At 41.2% G+C, this 19,027-nt stretch overlaps 1 protein-coding gene across 1 annotated transcript in view; it reads right to left on the bottom strand.

The window, feature by feature from the left end:
* SEMA3A (semaphorin 3A) overlaps window positions 1-19,027 on the bottom strand; it is a 308,087-nt gene that overhangs the window by 191,101 nt on the left and 97,959 nt on the right. The window contains exon 3 of the mRNA XM_077469953.1: window positions 7,020-7,082. Within this exon, the coding sequence (XP_077326079.1) occupies window positions 7,020-7,082 (63 nt within the window). The remainder of the gene's footprint in view (window positions 1-7,019; window positions 7,083-19,027) is intronic.

Below are 19,027 nucleotides of genomic sequence, written 5' to 3'. Positions count from 1 at the left end.
TGGAACTCCGCTTTAAGGTTGGTCTGTGTGCAGCTGAACTATAGGCAAGTAAATAAGACAATAATGTAATAATGCACCTATAATTATTAATACCTTATTACAGATTTTTGTAATGCTAGTAGTGTAAGCATCTGATTTTGACTTGGTTTCTACTTGCAGTCCTGAAGTATAAATAGCACACTGACAAAGAGACGAGATCATAGTGTGCTGCTTCTCCTTTTACTGTCCATTCACAGGACAAGGGTGGCTATGCAGTCTGTAAGTGCAAGTGAATCTGCAATAGAGAAATGTCAGGTCCCCTTCCCTGCCAGGATGTTTTGCTTGAAAGTGATGTATATATCCCAGAACTGGATAGACAGAAAGACAAATCTTTTTAAAGATAAAATAGTTCTCATATATGTATTTCATTGTTGTATTTAGCTGTTTGCCTACAGAGTAGATTTCATACAGGAAATTCTTGTGCCAGAACAGTGATACTTCAACCAGTTTATGTAAGATATTGCAAACTTCTGAGTAAAAACCCAGATAAAGACAGAGTGTGAAACTAGCTTGGCACAATGTCAGAGCTTTTGTTAGATATATATTTACCTGTTTATGGCCATGTACATTAGTATGTTCATTAATGTTTACATTTTAGTTATATCAATACATTTTTTAAAGTTTTAAAAAGAACCCTGCTATGCAATACTTGCATAATAAGGCTATAGAACTTCAAAAGCCTTTGTAATTTCAGTGAAATAATTTTTCCGTGAAAAAAAAATATGCGTATAAGGTCTCAATGCTTACAGCAGTCAGCTACTCAACTCAAAATATAACTTAATGTATAACTTGGTAAAATTGTCTCCACTAATAACATCATTGGAGCTTTCCTTTATTTTTTATGTTAGCTGTTTTATTAGTTACCATGAAGATTTACAAGTTTTTGTCTGCAGCCATTTTTAACAACCTATTATCCAATGTTATGGTATAATACCAATAAATAAACCCAAATTATCCCAATTATCACTTTTAAAAAAGGCAACAAGAATTTTGTATGTAGAATTTATGTTTAAGTAGTCACTAATCATAGACTGAAGAGGATTGGTATTACATCAGAAGCCTGCCAATTGTGAATGCATTCCGGAAGCTGGAGGTAAAGCTAAATATTTATCTCCAGAAGCAGGGAACACTCATTAAATCATCAATCAATGATGTTGATAGGTTTATGAGGTCTTTGAGTGGGATTATTCCTATAAAGTGACCTCTCTGTTTATCTTAATGTTTAAGGTCTACCACATCACTTAGAGAGCTGACATGCATATAATACCTGTAAAACACTGTTACTGTATAATATGGTGGTCAAATGTGTAATCACCTTATTGGCACATGGTAGAAACATGGTCACATTGACAGAGAGAGGCGTGTCTTTTTTGTGCTGTGTTGTAAGAATTTTATTCCACTACTTAAAAAATCAGATATGGTTTCTGTTTCAAATGTATGTAGCACCCTCTACCTTAGGTAGGTAGGTGCCAGAGTAGTTTTTGTGTTTTACTGTCAGTGCAGGTAAATGTAGGCAGGCCAAGCTGTGAGCTGTGGGAGTGGATTAGTGTAGCAACATGTGACTGACATGTGCCTCATCTCTTGAGTGCCTCCTCTGTTTCCAGTGAGAATGTTCTTGAAAAGAGGCAGGGCAGAGTGCTGGAGTGACATGGGGTGTATTTGGGAGCCCTGACCAATCCCCAATTAGGATTGGCTGGGGGCAGGCCTCTTATACATACCCATGGTCAGCCTGTTGTGGGAGGAATGTTTGATTGGAAGAACTGAGATGATGGCATGTTAGGCTGTGGTGGCCCTTGAAGGACCCCTTTTATGGGGGGTTGACCTTGGGCCTTGAGCCTCGGGAGCTGGGATGGAGTCTCTCTTTACACTGTCATTGAGAGGTGTCCAGGAACAGGAGCAGGAGGAAGACAGCGGGCAGCACAGCCAGAAAAGTCATTCAGGGGGGATCCATGCCGAGGTCGTGAGTGAGAAGCACAGTGAGAAGCCCTGGCTCTGGAAGAGACATGCCAGGATTGGATGTGGAACCAGAGGAGAGACTGTGGTGTTGTTGAAGTCGAGTCGCTGCAGCCAGGAGGGTTGGCAAGATTTGCATTGGACGTGCTGGGAGCAGTAGTCCACCAAGTATCAGTTAGCACAATTATCTAAATTATCTAAAATGGTTGTTACCACAGAGGGGACTGCAGACCCCTGCCTGCAAAAAGTTACTAGGAAAATATTAGGACTTATTCAGAGTGAGGCCTAGCCATATGTGACCGGAATCTAGAATTGGACAGTGAAAGAAAGCAACTGATCTCAAGTAGCGTGCTAGAGAAGATGTGCAGTAGAAGAGACTTTCAGTTTGGATTCAATTACCATATTTCAACCTGAAGCATTTATCATTTGGGCAGCCCATGTCCCTTTTCCCCATCCAAGTTTAATCCCCTAATAAAAACAACAAAAACAAGCAAGAGACTGTTCATTGTCTGGAGAAAGTGTGCCTAAAATGGAAGTCTGACAAGCAGGGTGATGTGTGGATGTTGAAACATGCAGCAACCCCAAAGGGTCACCTCGACATGTATTTTTGGAAACAAAAGCCAGTTGCTCTAATTTTTTAGAGTGAATTGACTCAAATCAAGTATTTTTTAAAGCTGTCAATAGGTTTCTTTCTTTTATTCTTGCATACTGTTCAGCATAAATAGAAACATCAAATATAACTGATTGCCACAGGCAACACAAATGTATAGATTTGTATAGATTTATGTAAAGATATTGGTGTTGATTTACTAAGGACAAGAGAAGTTGTACTTTGCAAGAGAGTTTTCACCAGAGATTAGTGAATGTGGTTACATTTCAAATTACAAGGAGTACCCAATCATGTGCTTGGAAAATAAAAAAACAGGACGTTGCTTGGGCATAATTGGATGATGGAAGTCAGCAGAGCTTCAGCTCACTTACTGATCTCTAGGGAAAATTCCCCCGCAAAGTGAACAATCAATTTGTCTTTAGTTAATAACCTAATTTTCCCAAATGAATATTAATTTATCAGTGGTTCTTTAAACAAAAAAAAGTCGTATGTTGGAACCACAATATTATGGGATTAAAGAAGAAGTGATGAAAAGAGCCAGCTCCACCCAGCAACTACAAATTATGGGGCATCCAATCCAGATATTTGTACGATCCAGAGGAGACAGACACTCAAACCCCTACTGTCGGCTCTTCAACAGAAGAACATCAAATACTGGTGGCTAATCCCTTTCAGCCACAAGTTTGAGATTTTCCTCCTTTCCCAAGGAGGAACACCTCTGTAGAAGCTGGGCATCGTATCCATGGACCCCCATCGCCAATGCAAACCTCAAGTACGGCAAAGCGACCACCACCCTCCTGCAGAGGCGGCTCTCTAATTAGGCAAATTAGGCAATCGCCTAAGGCCCCCCCAGTCACAGGGGCCTCGTGGTCCCCTAATTTACCTGTGGTCAATCACTGATGTTGTCAAGGTCTCATCCAGGTCCGGTGGTAGCAAGTGCAGGGAGCAGGACAGTAGAGTCCTCTAGGTGGTGGCAGCGGTTGGATGACAGAACTCGGCTCCAAGGCATGCGGGCTGCATGTCCATTGGGGGACCCGCAGCTGCTCACTCGGCCTCTCCGCACCTGCCTCCTTTTTTCCCATTATGGGCGTGATTGGGGCCTCATGTGTAAGTTTCGCCTAAGGCCTCACAAAACCTAGAGCCACCTCTGCCCTCCTGCCCTCTCACTTATCTTTGGCAAAAATCCAAAACCAAAAAAGCCAAGGAAGGTTTGCCTCCATGAAGACGGAGTCTGGCACTTCTGACCAATTGGCCCTACCTCCTGCAGGAGATTTTTCTCATTAGGATTATTCTTCCCCTGTGATCAGTCAAACTCCAGGTGTCTAAAAGTAAAGGTAATTTATTCAAATGTACCAGTACATTCTGGGTGATGCTTACAAGCCAAAGGATACAACAGAATCACACCAAGGGAAAGAACAGCCCCCTCCTAAAACTTGCAATAATACAGCTATGATGCTTCTATTGGCTAAGAAAACCCTGATAGCTCCTGGTACATCATGATGCATACTTTATTTGTTCCTGTGCAGTCTGTTACCATATATGCAAAGCTTAATCTCTCTATATTTTACTATGGGGTTAGTTAAAACAAAAGATACAGCCACTTAATGCAACATGTGCTCAGAAGCCATCTTAAAAATCAGTCTCAGTTTTTTTTCAATAGTCACACAATAAACATTTAAAACTTTTCTAACACTCATGTGCTCCCTTTTTGACTTCCCCGTGAAAGGTCTCCCCACCCCCGCGGTTCTCTGGGCTTTGACCTACAATGTAGAAGATTTCCTCCTATTCCCTCCCTACTCTCTCACCCCCTGATTTGATGGTTCATCTCCTGTTTTGTTACGGAACAATTGACTGGACCCCCTGGTCTGCCCAATCAAGCTCGAGCAGTCTGCCCCAGTATTAGTCTTGGAGTAAATGAAGCTCGTAAGCCAGGACAAATGCCAGCATAACTTTGAGCGATAGGTAGACTGCTGACCCCACACAGCAATTGATGATAGTTGATGATTGATGATCAAGAACTACTGAGCTTTAACACATCGGGCTATGTTGGTTTTTCCCCTGAGCAGGCATCCTCATCCCCTCTCTCCCGTGTCTCCCCACACATATTTACTTGCATCCCCTTCCTCCCTACTGTCCCCTCACGAAATGTGTTTGCGCTGTTTGACCCAGTTAACAATGTTCTTTTTATACAGGTGTTGTTGTAGATGTCCTTAATTTCTTCTGGCAATTAGTTTCTGATGTTAATTTGGGGGTTCCGGAGTAGTACTCATGCACCTACCCCTGCACTAGGAGACACGGTTTACAGTAATCAACAATTACTGTAACCTAAACATGGAAACTGTCTGGCCAAAACCTTTATTATAGTGCATATGTCCTGCATTCTATTATCATTTGAGATGAAAGTTAAAGTCCAGTCATATAAGGTGCAAAATAATCTAGCTTTGCATTCATAGATATATGATTAAATGTATTTTACATTTTGTATTGTAAGTGCAAGCAGTGTAAGTACCTGTATTTGATTTTGTATTAACCTCCTGCAATCCTTTATACAGTTGATACTGGAAAAGGGAGAATCAGTACTGGGTGCTAATTAATTGTGCTGCAGTGCTCATGTGCTAGCAGGGAAAATGCTGATAGAAGGAGAGAACAAGCTGACAAAGAGATGAGCTACAAGCTGGGGGAAGAAAAAGAACTGTTTGTATTACTTAACTGCAAAAGATAGAGATGGCCTGTAGAAATATCATGATTGTAGGCTATAGACTGTGCCAATATATTTCCTGCAACCATGGGTGATGACCATGATTCCCCCATTAACACAGACAGTGCTGACAGAGGAATACAGATTTGAACCGTGACAGGAATTCTAATCCTTAAGCAGGTAAAATGGCTCCCATATGTATATTTCACCTGTGAATTTAGTGGATTGTCTAAAGTTCAAATCTAACTGTAGTATGGTAATAGACAAACAGCATTGTGATTAGAAAGTATAACGTGGACAAAATGGCCATATTAACACTTTGCATAGGCACAATTTACCAAAGCTGATAATGAATGTTGATTGTAAACTTGCAGTACCTAATGATAATCAGTAATTTGATAAATTGTGTCAATCTAATTCTAATGCAAACAGCTAAATATTTTTTTCATTTGTATTCTGCTGTTGTATTTTTAACTAGAATGACACCTAAATAAAATATGCTATGTTTTATTTAGGACAGTTTAAATAGGCTTGCAAGTTAGTAAAACAGATGTCTCCTTTGTTAACATATTAAGGGTTTATTACAGGAACAATAAAGACTTAAGGTCAGACATTTGTTTTGTGTTCTAAAACAGAGATCAAAGACAAACATTCTATTTCTTAGCTTGCAGGAAAAAGGTTTCTTGATGAACTTTGCACTTGAAGTCTAACAGTGATGCTTTATGCACATAACCTTTTGCTACTTGTGCCATGGGGGGAAAAAAGCATTGATATTTTATAGTACTTTGTATGTAAAAGGTTTAACATACTTAATAACCTCTTAATGAACAGCATGTATGCAAAAACAGCAATCAATGTAATCACTATTACCACCTTAGCTTTGTAAAATAAACAAAAAATAAATAAAAATATATAGTCTTATATATAGTATATATATAGAGTCTTTCTTAGCCTAGTATGTTGCCTATTGCAGTTTTTCTGCCATAGAACACATCCGTTTTAGTACATGAAAATGCATGTCAGTCAAATACCATTCATTCCTGTGTGGCTGGTTTACATTTCTGTGCTGGAGTTTAGTGTGTTTTATTAAAGGCAACAATAAGGGCCCATTGACAACTATGCATGTGCAATACCCTGCACATCTAGGTGTGAAAGAGCCATTAAACAGAACTGTCACTATCTTGTAATTACAATCTCCCTCCTCCAAAAATCTAAACGACACTGGTTATCTGAAACATCCCATGATTTTAGTATGTGTGTTAAAATACAAATTAGGGATCCCTATATAGCTTGAGGCTAAAGAAATACAGCTGCTATAAAAATTACTACCAGAAAGGAAAAATCAAGGAATGCCTGGACCAGTCAGTGAAACTAACACGTATGTAATTGTTTTCATATTATCATTATCTTTTGATCCCTCATAAAATAAAATAATACTACAGGGAGAATGGGAATATTTAACAGTGACCATATTAAGTTTACAAACCTGTGAACTCTAAGAAAGTGATTCCAGTCCCTTTGAGATTTAGGAAGCTTAGGTTGGTTTAATGTTTCTTAAACTATGAATATTGTGATTTTTTTTAATAGAATGGGGACAGGTTACAAATGCTCAGTTAAATTGTTATATCGATTATTGGATATAATCAAAGCACATTTGCACCAGTAAAATCCACCCATAAGAATGTAACACACTACTATATAAGAACCATGAATACTTACTGTAATGTCTTTCCCAGCCCACTTGCATTCATCTCTTCGGGTGTTAGTTACAGGCCAAATAATCTAAAAGATTAAAATAATTACAACTCATTAAATTGTCCATCATTTTTTATTTACACATAGTAGTCAAGAACAAAATTCCAAAAGCTGAAATGTGTGCTAGTCATGTTTATAAATGTGAAAAAGGACTTCACCTTTTTACAAAAACAAAACAAGTAACCCATATGGAAGAGAAGCTGGCAGGAACAATTAAACCACTGGGCTTCTGTGCCCTTTCATCAGATCTGAGTTCCTTCAGCAGGGATTTAAGAGAGAACCTTCACAAGTGTACCATAAAAATCATCAGTTTTGTAAAGTAACGTGAATCTTTTTGTATGGGTACCTTTAGAGGTGTTTGGAAAAATGTCAATGCATGTGCAACCAGAAATTCTGAAAAACAAAAATTGCCTCCAAAGGAGTATTGTTTAATGCAGAATAATGCTAGATAAAAAGCACCTGGTTCTGTTCAAAAAAATATCTTTTTCCCTGCCACTTTTAAAAGGCACACAATGTTCCACATTAAGTTAATTTAAAAAAAGGGTGGAATTGATAAACTATACTATAAAATACACATAAAATGTTCCAGAGCCGATTGGTTATTTATGATTTTTCCAGCTAACTTTATCCCTGAAACGTTTCCATATTCAGCCAATGTAATAAGCATGTATTCTTTCCTCTACCATAAAAAAAAGCTTTTCCAGGTAAGTACAGTCAGCTGTTCTATCCAGAAATGACTGCAGCTGGACTTAAATCAGAAAGTCCAATCCCAGTCACCAACATAGGCTTCAATGTTATTGGTAGCAATGAGTAGTAACATAGGACACTTGTCCACAGGGAAGAACTAAAAAAAAAAAAAAAAACATACATTTTTAGTCCAGAGGAAGGCAAAAAAATGATTAGGCCTCATGCACACTGGACATTTTTTTTCCCCTGCTTCTAAGGGCAGTTGGCATCTTGTTTCCTGCCTCTAAACTCTGCTGCATGTTAGCCTTGGCCTTTATGGGAGTTTAGAGGCAGGGATGTCTAGAGGCGGCATTAAAAGAAAAAACACACACAACAGCCAGTACATCCAGGAGCAGCAGAGTTTTGGCTTAGAAAAAAACACTTAATGACCTAAATGCGCTTGGCGGTTTAGTGCTTAAGCAGTCATTAATTTCAATGAGCAGCATCAATTATTATTCTGGCAAATGAGATCAATTAACACTCAAGACCTTGATGCGCCTAAATGCCTTACATACAGTGGATGCATTTTAGAACAGGTTAACTAAAAAGGTTCCCTGGTCACCACTTTACCATCAATAGGGATAAGCTTAACACCTCCCCCCCCCCCCCCCCCCCGGTTCGGTTCGCACCAGAACATGCAAACATGCAAAAAAAATTGTTCAAACATGCGAACACCATTAACGTCTATGGGACACAAATGTGAAAAATCAAAAGTGCTAATTTTAAGTTTTTTGTAAGTTTTTGCCCAGGGGACATATATCAATGCAAAAAAAGTTTTAAAAACTAATGTTTTTTCGGGAGCAGTGATTTTAACCACTTTCAGACCGGACCATTTTGCTGGTAAATGACCAGAGGTCTTTTTACACTTTGGCACTGCGCTGCTTTAACTGGTAATTGCGCGGTCATGCAATGTTGTACCCAAACAAAATTTGCGTCCTTTTCTTCCCACAAATAGAGCTTTCTTTTGATGGTATTTGATTGCCTCTGCGATTTTTATTTTTTGCGATATAAACGTAAAAAGACCGCAAATTTTGAAAAAAAATGATATTTTCTACTTTTTGTTATTAGAAAAATCCAATAAACTCAATTTTAGTCATACATTTAGGCCAAAATGTATTCAGCCACATGTCTTTGGTAAAAAAAAAGTCAATAATTGTATATTTATTGGTTTGCGCAAAAGTTGTCACATCTACAAACTAAGGTACGTTTTCTGGAATTTACGCAGCTTTTAGTTTACGACTGCCTATCTCATTTCTTGAGGTGCTAAAATGGCAGGGCAGTACAAAACCCCCCCAAATGACCCCATTTTGGAAAGTAGACCCCCTAAGGAAATTGATAAGAGGCATGTTGAGCCCATTGAATATTTTATTTTTTTGCCTCAAGCGATTGAATAATGACAAAAAAAAAATTTTTTTTTTTTTTTACACAAAGTTGTCACTAAATGATATATTGCTCACACATGCTATGGGCGTATGTGAAATGACACCCCAAAATAAATTCTGCTGCTTCTCCTGAGTACGGGGATACCACATATGTGGGACTTTTTGGGAGCCTAGCCGCGTACGGGGCCCCGAAAACCAAGCACCGCCTTCAGGCTTTCTAAGGGCGTAAATTTTTGAGTTCACTTCTCACTACCTATTACAGTTTTGAAGGCCATAAAATGCCAAGATGGCACAAAACCCCCACAAATGACCCCATTTTAGAAAGTAGACACCCCAAGCTATTTGCTGAGAGGCATGTTGAGTTCATGGAATATTTTATATTTTGCCACAAGTTGCGGGAAAATTACAAACTTTTTTTTTTTTTTTTTTTTTTTCACAAAGTTGTCACTAAATGATATATTGCTCACACATGCCATGGGCATATGTGAAATGACACCCCAAAATAAATTCTGCTGCTTCTCCTGAGTACGGGGATACCACATATGTGGGACTTTTTGGGAGCCTAGCCGCGTACGGGGCCCCGAAAACCAAGCACCGCCTTCAGGCTTTCTAAGGGCGTAAATATTTGACTTCACTCCTCACTACCTATTACAGTTTTGAAGGCCATAAAATGCCAAGATGGCACAAAACCCCCACAAATGACCCCATTTTAGAAAGTAGACACCCCAAGCTATTTGCTGAGAGGCATGTTGAGTCCATGGAATATTTTATATTTTGCCACAAGTTGCGGGAAAATTACAAACTTTTTTTTTTTTTTTTTTTTTTCACAAAGTTGTCACTAAATGATATATTGCTCACGCATGCCATGGGCATATGTGAAATGACACCCCAAAATAAATTCTGCTGCTTCTCCTGAGTACGGGGATACCACATATGTGGGACTTTTTGGGAGCCTAGCCGCGTACGGGGCCCCGAAAACCAAGCACCGCCTTCAGGCTTTCTAAGGGCGTTACAGTTTTGAAGGCCATAAAATGCCAAGATGGCACAAACCCCCCCCAAATGACCCCATTTTGGAAAGTAGACACCCCTAAATTTAGGGGTACACTAGTGAGACTAGGTAATAAATGGCGGGTGCCCTGAAACTATAAAAAAATAACTAACCAACCAGCGTCACCTGTAACAGTTATATGGTGATCACTGGTGAAAGGGTTAACTAGGGGGCAATCAGGGGGCTTTATGCGGTAGTATATGGGGGTCCCTGGCGCTATAAAAAGCTGCGGCGAACCTAAATACCTACCTGCCTAACTAGCGTCACCTGTGACACTAATACAGCGATCAGAAAAACGATCGCTTATTAGGCTGGGTTCACACTGGAGCGATGCGGGAACGCCACGAATGCGCGGCGGGTTCCCGCATCGCATGCCTCCCGGCGGCAGTTCACACTGCCCTATGCGAACTGCTGGGAGTGTCAGTGAAATGTTACTGACACCCCCAGATCAGTTCGCATATCGCAGTGCGATCTGCAAACTCGGATCGCATGGTGTGAACACCCATGCGATCCGATTCTGCTGCGGGCCAAAAAAAGGGTCCCGTGCGAATTTGCGGCGGGTGCGGCGGGTGCGGCGAATGGCTGAACTCGAATCGCACAGAGATCGGATGTGATTTGCACTGCAGTGCGGTGCGAATCACATCCGTTCTCAAACCGCTGCAATCTGAACCCAGCCTTAGTGACACTGGCGACGGGGGGTGATCACGGGGTTAAACCTTTATTGGGGGGGGTTAGGGGGGTACCTTAGAACTAAAGGGGGCTAACCCTAACTGCCCTAACAGTTATTAGTCACAAATGACACCCGCCGGGTGATCAGGGGGTTAAACCTTTATTAGGTAATAAATGGCGGGTGCCCTGAAACTATAAAAAAATAACTAACCAACCAGCGTCACCTGTAACAGTTATATGGTGATCACTGGTGAAAGGGTTAACTAGGGGGCAATCAGGGGGCTTTATGCGGTAGTATATGGGGGTCCCTGGCGCTATAAAAAGCTGCGGCGAACCTAAATACCTACCTGCCTAACTAGCGTCACCTGTGACACTAATACGGCGATCAGAAAAATGATCGCTTATTAGGCTGGGTTCACACTGGAGCGATGCGGAAACGCCGCGAATCCGCGGCGGGTTCCCGCATCGCATGCCTCCCGGCGGCAGTTCACACTGCCCTATGCGAACTGCTGGGAGTGTCAGTGAAATGTTACTGACACCCCCAGATCAGTTCGCATATCGCAGTGCGATCTGCAAACTCGGATCGCATGGTGTGAACACCCATGCGATCCGATTCTGCTGCGGGCCAAAAAAAGGGTCCCGTGCGAATTTGCGGCGGGTGCGGCGGGTGCGGCGGGTGCGGCGAATGGCTGAACTCGAATCGCACAGAGATCGGATGTGATTTGCACTGCAGTGCGGTGCGAATCACATTCGTTCTCATAAACCGCTGCAATGTGAACCCAGCCTTAGTGACACTGGCGACGGGGGGTGATCACGGGGTTAAACCTTTATTGGGGGGGTTAGGGGGGTACATTAGAACTAAAGGGGGCTAACCCTAACTGCCCTAACAGTTATTACAGTCACAAATGACACCAATGCAAAAAAAAAAAAAAAAAAAAAAAAAATGACATTGGTGTCACTGTGACTGGGGGGCAGGGGTAATTGGGGGGGTGATCGGGGGGTAAAGGGGGGGTGTGAGTGTGCCTGGCATGTTCTACTGTGTGTGTAGAGTGTTGGTGCAACTCACCGATCCGCTCTCCTCCGTGTCGGAACGGAAAATACCGACACGGAGGAGAAAATACATCACTTCCTCTCCTGTGTTTACATTACAGGAGAGGAAGTGATGTCACGGGGGATTTCCATTCGTCGAGAGCGATCGCGAGGGGGTGGCCATGAATGAATGGCCGCCCCCTCATCCCGGATCGCTCTCGAAGAAATGCCGACCGCCGCAGGCACCGGGGGGGGGGCCCGATCGGGCCCCCCACCCGCGGGCAGGCAGGGACTTATATATACGCCCATATGCCTGCCCGTGCCATTCTGCCGACGTATATCGTCGTGCGGCGGTCGGCAAGTGGTTAAGAACGCTTAAAGTGAAACAATAAAGATTAAATATTCCTTTAAATATTGTGCCTGGAGGGTGTCTATAGTATTCCTGTAAAGTGGCACAGTTTTCCCGTGTTTAGAACAATACCACAGCAAAATTAAATTTCTAAAGGAAAAAAAGTAATTTAACACTGCTATAACGTATTGTCGTGTCTGGGCAAAATAGATGGAAATCACTGAGAAAAACGGCATGCCCCCCCCCCCCCCCCATTACCAGGTTCTTTGGGTCTGGTATGGATATTAAGGGGAACCCCACACCCAAATAAAAAAAAAGGGGCATGGGGGGCCCCAGGCACTATATACTCTGAACAGAAGCATATATATTATACGGCCTGCACTGTATACGCTGCAGAAAATTGGGCCATAGGTGTTGGTGGTGCCAGAACACTGTAACTCATCACAGTTACTCTTGTTGGGTGCAGGAACAGGCCCTGCTGTTAAATATTATTTCAAAAGATGTAATTACATGCCCCTGTTAAACGGGCAGAAAAATTTGGCCTTGGGTGGTGGTGCCACAACACTATAACCCCTCACAGTTACTGTTGTTGGGTGCAGGAAAAGGCCCTGTTGTGAAATATTAGATCAAAAATTGTAATTACAATACAGTGCAGCCGTAGTGCAGTTGCTACTACTTTTTTGGTGGTGTACACAGTATAAAATACAGTGCAGCCATAGTGCAGTTACTACTACTTTTCTGGTGGTGTACACAGTACATAATACAGTGTAGTGTGGTGTTCAAAACAAAATATACATCATGTCTGGAAGGCCACCAAGGAGAGGCAGACGTTCGCAGGCCACTAAAAGAGGGCAAGCGGCCTCTGTGTCTAAAGTCAACAGTGCTGGTCTTGGACATGGTGCATGCTCTGTAGGTGACCGTGGGGCACGCTTGTCCTATTTCTCTACTGCTGGCCATGTTATTGAGCCAGAACATGCAGAAGAGTTGGTGGAGTGGATAGCAAAGCTGTCCTCATCTTCCTCATCCTTCACGGAGGAATCCCCCGAACTATTGGACCACAGTGTCGGAGACATGCTGCTGGAGGATGTGCAACGGTTTGAAGGCTCCGACGTTGGTTCCCAGGTTGAGGAAGGAAGTAACGTGAGCCTAGAGAGAGGGGGTGCCTAAGAAGGACAAGAAACTGGCAGTCATGTTCCCCCAGCTGCAGCATAGTGCCAAGCTTGCTCCAGTGATGAGGAGGGAGGGGATGATGAGGTCACTGACTCTACTTGGGTGCCTGATAGAAGAGAGGAGGAGGAAGAGGAGGCACAACTCCAATGAGGCAGGATGTCCTCTAGGGGGGAGCTTAATGCCAGTCACCCTTATGCATCACACCACAGAGCTCTACAGGTGCAGGGCGCTGCTGACTCCCTTCTGATTTTGAAAAGTTCCTTGGCGTGAGCTTTTTTTGACACATGTGCAGAAGATCACACCATTTCTGTTTGAAAACTATGTCTGAAGTGGATCAAGCGTGGCCAGAACAGCAGCCGCTTGGGCACCATATGCTTGACCAGACATATGACGACCTCCCATGCAGTCTGTTTCCTGTATACTATATTTGAGATTTAATGTCTCTCAGATGTGATTTGGGTTAAATGAGTTCTTTGACCACGAGTGAAAGCTTTAACACAATAACAACATTTATTGGTGAGTAGTTGAAAGTCTATCTAATACACAACCATCTATCTATAGTCTACACCAAGGAAGAAAATAATTAGGTTGAAACATTAATTTACAAACATATTTAGTTACAAGTAAAATGCAGACCTTTCCCATAATTACCCTTTGCAGCAAGGTTCCATTCTGATCGCTTCTCTCCCATAAAAGTGTGTGTTTCCCTCCCATCTAGTCTGTGTATATCATTACAAGCTGATGCCTTATTGGTTAGCATTAAGGATGAGCCGAACACCCCCCTGTTCGGTTCTCCCCAGAACCTGCGAACAGACCTAAACTTTGTGTGAACTTTGGAACCCTATTACGGGACTCCAACGTTCACAATCTAAAGTGATAATTTTAAAGGCTAATATGCAAGTTACTGTCCTAAAAAGTCTTTGGGGACCCGGGTCCTGCCCCAGGGGACATGGATCATTGCAAAAAAAAAGTTTTAAAAACTGCAGTTTTTTCAGGAGCAGTGATTTTAATAATGATTAAAGTGAAACAATAAAAGTGTAATATTCCTTTAAATTTCGTACCTGGGGGGTGCCTATAGTATGCCTTTGAAGGGGCGCATGTTTCCCGTGCTTAGAACTGTCCCTGCACAAAGTGTCATTTTGCAAGGAAAAAAAGTCTTTTAAAATCACTTTCCATTGTCGGCTCCAGTAATACAGAGAACACTCAATGAGTGTTCTCTGTATTAGCCGACAATTCATTCATTGATAAAAAAAAATAAAAAAAGCGTGGGGGTTCCCCTAAATTCAATTACCAGGCCCTTCAGGTCTGGTATGGATATTAAGGGGAACCCCGCATCAAATTTAAAAAAAAATTGACGTGGGGGTCCCCCTAAAAATCCATACCAGACCCTTTATCCGGGCACGCAACCTGGCAGGCCGCAGGAAAACCTGAACCGTACCAGGCCACATGCCCTCAACATTGGGAGGATGCTTTGGGGGTCTGTGACCCCTCAAAGCACCATGTTCCCATGTTGATGTGGAGAAGGGCCTCATCCCCACAACCCTGGCTGGTGGTTGTGGGGGTCTGTGGGCGGGGGCTTATCAGAATCTGGAAGCCCCCTTTAACAAGGGGACCCCCATATCCCACCTCCCCTGTTTGAAATGGTAAGGGGGTACAAAAGTACCCCTACCATTTCACAAAGAAAGTGTAAAAATGGTTAAATAAGACAAACACACTTTTGAAAAATTCCTTTATTAAAAATAAAAAAAATTAAAAAAAGATTCCAGAGGTGGTAATCCACTCTTGCTATCCAGCGATGGATGATCATCTCTCCGGGGGCCAGCGACGGGTGATTTTCAGTCCAGCACTGTCCATAGATCCGTCTTCTGTCTCCACTGCAGAGACACTGCGGGGATCCCAGCACTAACGTTTCTTATATTAGGAGGGTGGGGCCACCCGTCACTTGACCCCGCCCCATCTGACGCTGATGAGGGAACCCATGGGGTTCCCCAGTGATGTATGGGTGACCCCGCCCCCCTCTGATGTAACGCAGGTGCCTTGATACAACATTGTGGCTTCCACATATCTTTGCATATATTGTGCAACTAAAATCTCTGGTAATTGTGCTGGAAAACACATTTTTTTTAACTATACATATGCCTAGGTTTCATTTTCATGTCTCACTAGAGTGTGCCTTAAATGAATATTATAAAATGAAGGGGGTGGTACAATTCAAACCATCTTCTATAAAGGATTCTTAAAAATACATAATTAGAGCTGAACAACATTTTTTTACATCAAATTAAAACCGTGCAGTTTATGTACATGTGGTTACCTTTTTCCTGGTTAAAAAAATATATTATTTTCAAAACTTTCTAAACATGTATAGCTTAAAGAAGTTTATTTGTTATATATTCTATACTTTTTACTTCTTAAAAATAAAAAATAAAGCGTATTTCAATTTATGCCACTTCTACATTTTGAAGAGCAACAGACTACATTTTCTTTTTTTATAATGATGTGCATACATAGAAGCTGGGGGAAAAGAATACCTTCCCTATGTTGTAAAATGGGCCATGCCAAGCTGAGAAGATACATTTATTGTTGCATGGCCTCCATGGTATGCTAAAGTAGGGCCTAAAGGTGAAGGCATGTTTCTTAAGAAGACTATAGCAGCAAGAAGGTGGAAAATGGTGGGAGAAAAAGGGAGAACATTGTACAGTTGGAAAGGGTAGACAACCTCTTTTTAGCCATGGTGGCAAAATATCTGTGTTAACGACTATATCCAGTGAATTTTCAGTGAACTTTTGTGGGATATAAAATGTCAAATCTCTCATAATATGCACTGGACAGAACACCTTTACATCTCACACTTCATCTTGTCTGCCCACTCCACATCATCTCAAAGCACCTGCGTGACTTGTGCTATTTCAAAATGGTGTAAATGAAACATTTAAACCACAAAGCCCAGTACTCACATTATACTTAAATATTGTATATATTATTATTTTAAAATGTTAATATAGTAGTTTGATTTGAAATTATATTAGCTAAACTGTGGCAACATTTTTGTACTATATTTCTTAGTAATATATGTTATGTATTTGGGCAGGGATACTTTGCTAATAATGCCTGTGATTATCACTAATATCTTAATGCTTCATAGTATGGTCTTCTAACCCATTGTAAAATCCGGAGATCCTCACAGCCAATTATTCATGCTTGTTGAAAGGCTTTTAGGAATTAGGTATAGAATAAAACATGATCCTCATTTAATACCATACTGTGATTCTGCTGGGAACCTCAGATAATGTAATATAAATAGAAACACAAGTTACAGAATGTATTCTTGCACAGTATCATTTACATGTGACATTGACCAGAGATTGGCTCTTGTATGCTATTGCGTGAAAAAAATGTCTAAACACCTGGATGGAAATTAACTTCCTTTAAATCCTTTTTATTGGATTTGTGTTTTATACATCTGTGTGAGAGCTACAGACATTGTCTTTTTCCAGAATGTACAACCAATTATCTGTCAAGGCATAGCTTAAATGAGTTGTAAAGACAGAAGTTTTTTTTTATCTTACTGCATTATGCATTAAGATAAAAAAACCTTCTGTGTGTAGCAGCCTCCCCAGCACCCCCTAATTACTTACCTAAATCCCATCTCTCTCCAGTAATGTCCATGAGTGTCTTAGCTACCCAGGACTCTCCTCTTGATTGGCCGAGACACAGCAGCAGCACTATTGGCTCCCATGGCTGTCAATCAAAGTCAGTTAGCCAATCAGAAGAGAGAAGGAATAGGCCTTGGGTCAGGGCTCCGTGACTGAATGGACATACAGAGTTGTTACTCGGCTCAGGTGCCCCATAGCAAGCTGCTTGCTGTGGGGGCACTCAACAGGAGGGAGGGGCTAGGATCTCCATCCAGGGACCCGAGAAGGGGAGGATCCAAGCTGCTCTCTGCAAAACCAACTGCACAGAGGAGGTAAGTATTAAAAAAAACTTAAAAAAATTGACTTTACAATCACTTCAAGCTAAAGAAGGTGTTGCATTTATAAAGGCCAAAAAGTAATTCATCAAATATTAACAAGGTACCTAAAAAGGTCACACTCACTCACAATGATGTATGTTTACAAAAACTCCATGCTTCATGTACCCGTCAAAGGATCATTATTTCTAGATTTCTAAAACTGTGAACAACAATAGTAAAAACTGTTCCACTTACAAATACTACATTTGCAAAACCATTAAAATCCTAAAGTCAAACCCTAATGGGGATACTTATGCCTGAAAAGTACAGTTAGATATTTTACACAATTGCCCATCAATGAAAATGCTTGTGAAATATATATCAGTAAATAAAAGCAAGATAGCAGTGGCATGCAGCCACTAGCTGAGTGGGGGAATCGATTGACATGATTAAAATATGTTATCTACACTTCATCTGTATGAATTCTGCCTGTAAATCCCAAGTGCTCACCCTTCACCCATATACTGTTGTAATCCTTCTGAAGGAGAAAGCTTGCCATTGGCTCCTGCTCCTGTCAATCAAACTCTGTGATGAGGGAGCGGGGATGGGGCTGTGCCCCATTGTGTTTGTCTATGAACACAGACAGTGGGGCTTGGGAGTGAGCCTGCACGAGTGCCTCCATAGGAAAAGGCTTCCTATGGGGGCACTGAATAAAAACGGGGAGCCAGGAGCACCGACGGGGGACATGGGAAGAAGATGATCAGGCTACTCTGTGCAAAACCATCGCATAGAGCAGGTAAGGCTGACATGTTTGTTATTTTGGTAAAAAAAAAAAAGATTTACAAACAATTTAATTTAGATTTTTTTTCCCCCTAAAAAAATTCATAACATTTTCCTTTAAAATATATCTTCTACATGTGCAAAGAATATTCCAAAATAGTGACTATTTTACACTAAACATGACACACAACTATTGACAAGCATGGAAAAATACTCCTGAATATGCCTAATATGGCACAAAAAAGTGCCAAGGCTGCCAAAAAAGGACCTAATCATTTACAATTAATCAAATTCAGAACTGTGACACACAATACATAGTGGGTTCTGCAACAGTATATGTTGATGTATGTTGGCCTTTATCCAATAAAAGTATTGTTAACTCATTAAAACGGAACTGAGGGTCACAATTAACTTTATATCCCAAACTTGAATTTTAGGTCAGCAGATGAGCTGATCACAACTACGTGAATGTTAATTTTTCACCAGCTATCCCATTTCTTGATTTAATTCAACAAGCATTTAAATGTAATAACATGGAATTGTAGTGTGATTAAGCTCCATTATTACTAGAAATACATTTATTGTTCATAAAAAACACACTGGGCTATTTTCTTCTATTTTCATGGCTGATCTGCTTTTTCTGTCTAATGGAAAATCTGGCACATAACTCAGTTGGCACTACAGTCTTAGTAGCATATGGCTCCTAAGAGTCAGATTCCAGATACTAAAAAATAAGCTTATGAAACAGTCTCAGAGATTTAACAAATTGTCTAAAGATGCCGAGGTTATAGGCTTGGGATGATTCTTCTGAGTTGGAAAGACTGCAAATGCATTTAGATTGGAGAAAGGCATACTTTTGTTTGGTTT

Source organism: Lithobates pipiens, unplaced genomic scaffold (assembly GCF_037356315.1).
Source record: "Lithobates pipiens isolate NorthernLeopardFrog02 unplaced genomic scaffold, aLitPip1_a1.2 Scaffold_8, whole genome shotgun sequence".
NCBI lineage: Eukaryota > Metazoa > Chordata > Amphibia > Anura > Ranidae > Lithobates > Lithobates pipiens.
Note: the sequence above shows the minus strand (reverse complement) of the source record. Positions and strands in the feature narration are given on the sequence as shown.